A 7,460-nucleotide genomic window follows, 5' to 3' on the forward strand; every position below is an offset into this window, starting at 1 on the left:
GAAGAAAAACTTTTCAATCAAAATGATGATTTTTTATCGGAGAAATTTTCTAAATTTTTTCAGATGTAGATGAACAAGCGCATCCTAAATTATGTCAAACGAAGGACTTTGAACAGATAGAATAGCTTCTTCCCAGCAGTATAATGATCCTAGACGTGTAATAGTTAGGAATCGTGTAATCGCATTTCAATTCTGATGCTCAAATCACAGTTCCATAGCCTAAAAAATACAAAAGAAACATGATAGAAGATAACCCTCAAATAGCAAGACGAGTGTTGCATTTTGTGCAACTTGTAAGTTGTAACTTGTAATGTATAATAAAACACTAGCTGTTATAAGCTGTTACTATTGCCTACATGTCAATAGAATGATGAAAATTGAATTCTAATGTTTAAAGAAAAAAGATCTCCCCTAATATTCATCTTCTACTTTGGCGTTTTGTCTTGTTGGCATACAACCCTCAAAAAATGAAGGAATGGGGTCTCTGTAAATGAAAATGATCCTAAAAAAATAATATTAAAAAGGGTACAGGGCAACTATTGAGTGTTTGCAATTCGCATGAGGGGAAAAGCTAAAACTAAATCTGCTAAGATGGACATCTAAAAACTATTTTTCTAAGAATACAAATGGCACACATTCAAATCCACAAGATCCAAAGTTGATCATCTTAGAGACTTAAATCGCACGACAGGTTGGATACCTTAATTTGGCTGCTTTGTAAGATATTAAGCTTCAGTTGTCAACAATGTGTCATTTTCTTTTCCTTGTCTTCATTTTATGACTTGATGCTTTATCAGCATTCTGAGGAGACTCAGATGCCAGGGGTTCAGACATACCCTTCCTCTTCTTAGAGCTTGGGGTTTTTGAGTTTTCTCCGGTGACATCTTGGGGGAATAATTCACTGTCCCTGTTCTCTCCACCAGGTGCCACCTCATTTTCAGATATGTTATCAGTGGTCTGCGCCAAAGCATTTTCACCTGTCCTGGGTTCCTTATGGGATGAATGCCTAAAGCTCCATCGGGTGTTGTCAAACCATTTACTTACCTGAATGAGGGAAAAGAATGAATTATTCAGGAAGTCACAAGAGAAACTAAATTGCATTCACTTTATGAGAGCAATGTTAAAGATATGACCTGCTGAAGTGTGAGTCCTGTTTCTTGTGCCAAGCTTTCTTTTGTGGTCCGATCTGGATACTGATTCTCTTTGAAAGATTTGTAAAGTCTCTGAAAAAAGATAATGGTCACTCTTAAAAGCTTTTGACTTTACATGCATGAAAAAAAAGGTGTGCCTCTCATGCCTTTGTGTTAGGAAAATATAGAAAACTTTTTACATAAATTAGACAGTAATTCATCCTTACCTCAATTGCAACATCTCCAAGTCTGTTGTATGTTGAAGATCTTGGTTTTTTCTCCCCGGAACCTGATTTTCCAGAGCCTTCAAGTGATTTAGCAGCTGAGTTATTTGTTTTTTCAGCTTTACCGTCACTTCTCAGAGTATGTGTAGAATTATTTGAGGCTTTTCTATTTGGTGACACTGGAGTCAATTTACCAGTGACATTCTTCTTCCTAGTTGGGGTAGCAGTAGCATTCCAGTCTTCATCATCATCACTAGTATCACTTTTGTATGTCTCCTAAAGAAGTAGCATACATGAATATATTAGGCGGGGGGAGCTAAAGAATGTGACAAGAAATAACTTTGACTCTATGCATCCACTCTTGTATACATACAAGCTGGCATGTTTGTGTATGTGAAGGAAATGTACCACAACATCAGAATCACATTTAGATAGTGAGGTTGATATGAAAGAACATTCACATGTCACCGTCATGTTGTGTATCAGATTCACATATCCTAATTCAAATAACCATGCATGCAAACTGATACGATACTATTTTGAACCTTGTACCATTAAACAGAACTTACATCATACAGCTTTTTGTACCATTTAATTAGACAGTAATTCATCCTTACCTCAATTGCAACATCTCCAAGTCTGTTGTATGTTGAAGATCTTGGTTTTTTCTCCCCGGAACCTGATTTTCCAGAGCCTTCAAGTGATTTAGCAGCTGAGTTATTTGTTTTTTCAGCTTTACCGTCACTTCTCAGAGTATGTGTAGAATTATTTGAGGCTTTTCTATTTGGTGGCACTGGAGTCAATTTACCAGTGACATTCTTCTTCCTAGTTGGGGTAGCAGTAGCATTCCAGTCTTCATCATCATCACTAGTATCACTTTTGTATGTCTCCTAAAGAAGTAGCATACATGAATATATTAGGCGGGGGGAGCTAAAGAATGTGACAAGAAATAACTTTGACTCTATGCATCCACTCTTGTATACATACAAGCTGGCATGTTTGTGTATGTGAAGGAAATGTACCACAACATCAGAATCACATTTAGATAGTGAGGTTGATATGAAAGAACATTCACATGTCACCGTCATGTTGTGTATCAGATTCACATATCCTAATTCAAATAACCATGCATGCAAACTGATACGATACTATTTTGAACCTTGTACCATTAAACAGAACTTACATCATACAGCTTTTTGTAGTCCAACCTTTCCACATTTCTTTTCCCCGAAACAGGAGTGTAACTCTCTTGGCCAGGATCTGCCTCTAGTAAAGATGACAATTCATCAGTTATAGATGGCTTCTTACCGACTTTACTTGTTTTGCTGGATCCTTTAAACTTCTTTGCATCATCCAATGATGCAGATGTGATATCTTCACCGTGTCCTGGGGGCATATTATCATTAATTGTAGCAGCAAGATCCTCAGAATCAGATGTGAAATCAGAGCTCGAACTTTCCTCTGCAACTTTCATGTCTTGATCTGGAGCATCAGGATTATAATCATCATCCTCAGAATCTTCAGAAGGAAGGCCCATGTACTGATCCTCATGGCCTGAATCCTCCAATTTCTCAGAAGCAGAAGCATACTCAGATTCATCAGAACTTGATTCACCCCCTTCAGCCTCCACATCTTCTTTAACATCAGGATCATAATCATCATCATCAGAATCATCAGAAGGAAGTCCTGAGTTGTGATCCACATTGAATGCATCAACTGCAGCTGCTTCTGGAAAAACCCTCTGAACAAGGACCAGTCACATAATCAGGAGAGTAAAAATCCTAAAAAAGAGTCATCACAATATTGAACAAAAATACAGTAATACACATAAATAAATTTCCCCAACCTCCCAGCTATCCTCAAGAGAGAGACGTGTTCCTAAGGAGTCATTAACAATTTCAATACAGTCATCTTTGCAATCACATCCCGGGCATAGCCAACCCTCATCGCCAGGTGGAACTGTAAGCCACAGCAAATAAATAAATGATAGACAACTTGGAAGTACAAAGTGACCAATCAATGCAGTAAACAAGAGATTACTGTTTTCAGTTAACAAAGGAGGATCCACACAAAGCTGGTGAAATCCACGTTCACAAGCACCGTCACAGAGAATTATATCATTGTTTGTGCTCAACTCTTTGGAACTACATTTTGCACAGAATATCTGCACTCATAAAATTGAAAGTTAGTAATCACAACTCCAAAATCCAGAAGTGGATACTTCATTTAGGAATCAGACATGTGAATCCTACATCCTCACTGTCAATCTCTCCTTCAGAATCAAACACAGATTCAGGAAGCCTTCCTTCAGCACACAATGAATCCAAATATCGAAAGAGATCCCTCATTTTCAATTTACGTCGAAGTATTTCAGTCTTAGCCCGTTGAAGCTCCTTTTCAGGCTTTAACTTTTCCAAACTGCAAAATTATCACAAACCAACAGGTAGACACAGTTAAGGCACCTCAATATTGAAAACAAGCACAGGCCATGATAAGACTTTTATATTAGTATGCAATCACAATAATAAGGGCAAACTAAAGAAACACACCTTGAATCCCTTTCTAGTTATATGGCCCTCATCTTTGGTAGTTTAAAATAATTTTTAAAAAATGTCAAGAATACCCTTAAGAAAAGAGATAGAAAATATGGGTACAAAGGTCACTTTATAACTGTAAGTCACATGTAAGAGAGGCTTTTGTATAACACTGATTAATTAAAGGAAGTGAATGTAATATTACAAACTAAACTGAGACAAATGAAATTAGAAAGCACCCCAAATGAGGCAAATTTAAAACTTTTTGTAATAGCAATAACAATAAAGATAAGAAGAAAGAATGATTTAACATAGAAGTCATCATCTAGAGAAAGCTTATGCTCGAAATAACAATTAAACAAAAGCAAATGATACTATTTTGCTGAGACAAAGAATTTACAAATTGTTAATGCTAGTATTAGCCCATATCATTTACACTCTTAAGAGTAAGACTCAGTACAATAATAATCCTACTACTCTAGCTTTTGTAATAATAATAATAATAAATCCTACTACCGTAGCACCTATACAGCTATACTGTATTATTTACTCTAGGGCATAGAAATATACAATGTCATTCACTGAGCATTGTATAAAGCAAGTTGTTCAGAAATCCTACAAATGGCACTGAATCAATGGTCAGAAAACTCTGGACCATTTAACCAATTTAATGACATTCCTAATAGAGGCTAAGATCCAACATAAATCAGGCAAATGCTAAATAGATTACAAGTTAAACAAAGAGCAAGGTAATTGCAAAACCAACGCACCTGTATCCTTTCCAGCCCTCACTAGAATAAGCATCAATCAAGTTCTGCTCATAGCTAACTCGTTTCAATAAATATCTTAAGCGAGCTCTTATTCTAGAAAATTCATCAATAACTCCTTCCCCGTCTCTCTTTTTGTTCTTCTTCTTCCCCCTTTTATTCTTCACGCCATCATTATTAGCATCAACCAAATTGCTATTTGACTCAGGTGGTTTAGGTTTTTCGCGTGTCCTTGATCGCAAAGCTCTATCACTGCTTCCTAATGACCTTAGCATATACTTCTTCTTTAATAATTTTGAGCTTTTTTTACCCTTGCAGCTCAACTGCATAGATGTTGTGGCTGTAGATTTTCTTTTTGAACAATTCAAACCAGTATTTTTCACATCTACAGATGCTGGAGCTGGATCCTGTAGTCCATTTGCAGAAGTGGTGTTCACTTGTGTTGGAACAGATAGCGTTTGGTTCTCAACAAGAGAACCAGTTACAGGATTATTTATTTCCACGGACACATTTTGGCCATTCTGAGAAAAAGGCTGACATTTGATCTCTGATTTGTCATTAGACAAATGAGAGGGGTCTTGTTCTGAGGTACTCCGTTGAGAGCATGAACCTTCTGCAGTTTGACAACTCTTTTTCAAATCACGCTGGCGTTGTGCAGGCAGTGCAATAACAGCACCCCTAATAATTTTTCCAGAAACTTGGTTTGAGTTTTCATCAATAACAGAGCTGGTTAACACATTGCTTGGCATGCTTTGTGCATTGTGTAAACACTGAGAACTCTCTGTCATTTTGTCTGAAACTTGGTTCGATTTTTCATCAATCACATGACTGGTTAACACCTCGTCAATTACACTTTGCTTGTTGTCCAAACACTGAGAACTCTCGGTCATTTTGCGAGAAACATGGTTTGAGTTTTCACGAATCACAGAATTGATTAACACATCGCCATGCATGCCTTGCTTCTTGTCCAAACGCTCAGGACTCTCAGTCATTTTTTCATATACTTGGTTTGTTTTTTCATCAATCACAGAATTGGTTAGCACATCACCATGCAGGCTTTGCCTGTTGTCCAAACACTCTGGACTCTCAGTCATTTTGTCAGAAACTTGATTTAACTTTTCATCAATCACAGATTTGGTTAACACAGCACCATGCATGCTTTGCTTGTTGGCCAAATGCTCAAGACACTCAAACATTTTATCAGAAACTTGGTTTGATTTTTCATCAATCACAGAATTGGTCAATGCATCATCGCTATGCATGCTTTGCCTGCTGGCCAAATGCTCAGGACCCTCGATCATTTTTTCAGAGACCTCATTTGATTTTTCATCAACTACACAATTGGTTAACACTTCACCTTGCAAGTTTTTCTTGTTGCCCAAACACTGCGTACCATCAGTCATTTTTTCAGAAACTTGGTTTGATTTTTCATCAATCACGGAATCGGTTAACACATCACTATGCATGCTTTGCTTGTCGTCCAAAAGCTCAGAATTCTCGGCCACACGGTTTGAGTTTTCATCAATCATGGAGCTTGTTAACACATCACTAGGCATGCTCTGCTTGTTGTCCAAACACTCAGAACTCTTGGCCATTTTCTCAGAAGCTTGGTCATCAATAAGAGAACTGCCTAACACATTGCCAGGCACACCTTGCTTGTTGTCTAAACATTCGGAACCCACCTGAGATGTTTTCTCTGACAAATGACATTGTTCTGTTCCAGCATCCGGTGTTTGCATCTTTCTAGAGGCACTTTTGTTGGGGCTTGTAAATTCTTCTAGTTCGCCCTGCATTGGTCCAAGGAAATATCCACGCCGACAGCATCCACCCACATAATCAGGAAGGAAAGGAAGCTACACAGATAAGAATCAATCCTCTTTGAGCCTTTTCATAATGCATGTCTAACACTTAACATGAACACAAGATGTGGGAATCAACAACTACTGAAATAAAAATTCACATTTAAAGTCACGACCGAAAATATCTTTACTCATGCAGTCATTACACGAATTTAATTTTAAACCACAATAAGCAACCCAACAAAGAAGCAATGTAGGGAACAAATCTAACCATGTGCATCTAGCTTTGATGTTGTAGTCTCTAACTCTAACTAACTCTACAGCAGATACACAAAATAATAACAATGAATTGCACGAGGGATATTTAGGGCAGGGAAAAAAAGGTAGGAGTTGAAAGTTGAAACCACCGACATCAGGAATGATGTGCACTGCATTTTGAAGTTTCAGACATTTTTATTACCACCAATTTCCTTTCCACGTCTTCGACGACAAAGAAGAATGTCGAAACGAGCTCAAAGAAGACGAATGAAGGCAAAGAAAAACGTTGAGAAGGCAAGTAAATAAGAGAGAGAGGAGAGAAGGAAACTTACGTTGTGGCGGTGAGGAACATCGTAATGTCCGGAGGCGCAGCAAATGGGAAGAAATGAAGAAGATAGGGACAAAGAAACAAGGGTTCTTTGATCTAATTCTTCTACGCGGTGAAGACGGAGAAAGAGAAAGAGAAAAGTGTGTGTTGTTTCGTGAGAGCTCTGTCTTCTTCTAATTTTTATATTTTATTTATTTTTGGGAGGGTGGGTTTTGTGAATTGTGAATCTGAATCTCAGCGAGAGCGGCAAAGAGAGAAAAAAGCGGTGGTTTGGTTAAAGTCCTTCAAACATGGGCCACCCTTCCCATCGCATATAGCTAAAGCTAGTAAGCTACTTCACTGTTCACACCTTCCCTCCCTTCTTCCCTCCTTCCTTCCTTCCTCTCACTCTCCGTTCAATTTAATCAAACTCTCCCTCCC

At 37.9% G+C, this 7,460-nt stretch overlaps 1 protein-coding gene across 1 annotated transcript; it reads right to left on the minus strand.

The window, feature by feature from the left end:
- LOC107617775 (homeobox protein HAZ1) lies at positions 244 to 7,213 on the minus strand. The gene is made up of 11 exons (XM_021111149.1): positions 7,045 to 7,213; positions 6,866 to 6,882; positions 4,659 to 6,508; positions 3,607 to 3,772; positions 3,395 to 3,518; positions 3,201 to 3,313; positions 2,538 to 3,095; positions 1,972 to 2,244; positions 1,358 to 1,630; positions 1,134 to 1,223; positions 244 to 1,044 (listed from the first exon to the last, which is right to left on the minus strand). The coding sequence occupies exons 3-11, from the start codon at positions 6,446 to 6,448 to the stop codon at positions 751 to 753; spliced, it is 3,681 nt and encodes a 1,226-aa protein (XP_020966808.1). The 5' UTR covers positions 6,449 to 6,508; positions 6,866 to 6,882; positions 7,045 to 7,213; the 3' UTR covers positions 244 to 750.

The sequence above is a fragment of the Arachis ipaensis genome, chromosome B09, assembly GCF_000816755.2.
Source record: "Arachis ipaensis cultivar K30076 chromosome B09, Araip1.1, whole genome shotgun sequence".
In the NCBI taxonomy this organism is placed as follows: Eukaryota; Viridiplantae; Streptophyta; class Magnoliopsida; order Fabales; family Fabaceae; genus Arachis; species Arachis ipaensis.

Bases quoted from the DNA above. Each gene is read 5' to 3' on its own strand.
- LOC107617775 (XM_021111149.1), bottom strand. From the start codon at position 6,448: ATGCAGGGCGAACTAGAAGAATTTACAAGCCCCAACAAAAGTGCCTCT. The intron at 3,773-4,658 runs GTGCGTTGGTTT...ATAATTTTGCAG, and splicing joins GAGGGCTGGAAAGGATACAG to TTTGGAAAAGTTAAAGCCTG. The intron at 3,519-3,606 runs GTAGGATTCACA...TTATGAGTGCAG, and splicing joins GAGAGATTGACAGTGAGGAT to ATATTCTGTGCAAAATGTAG.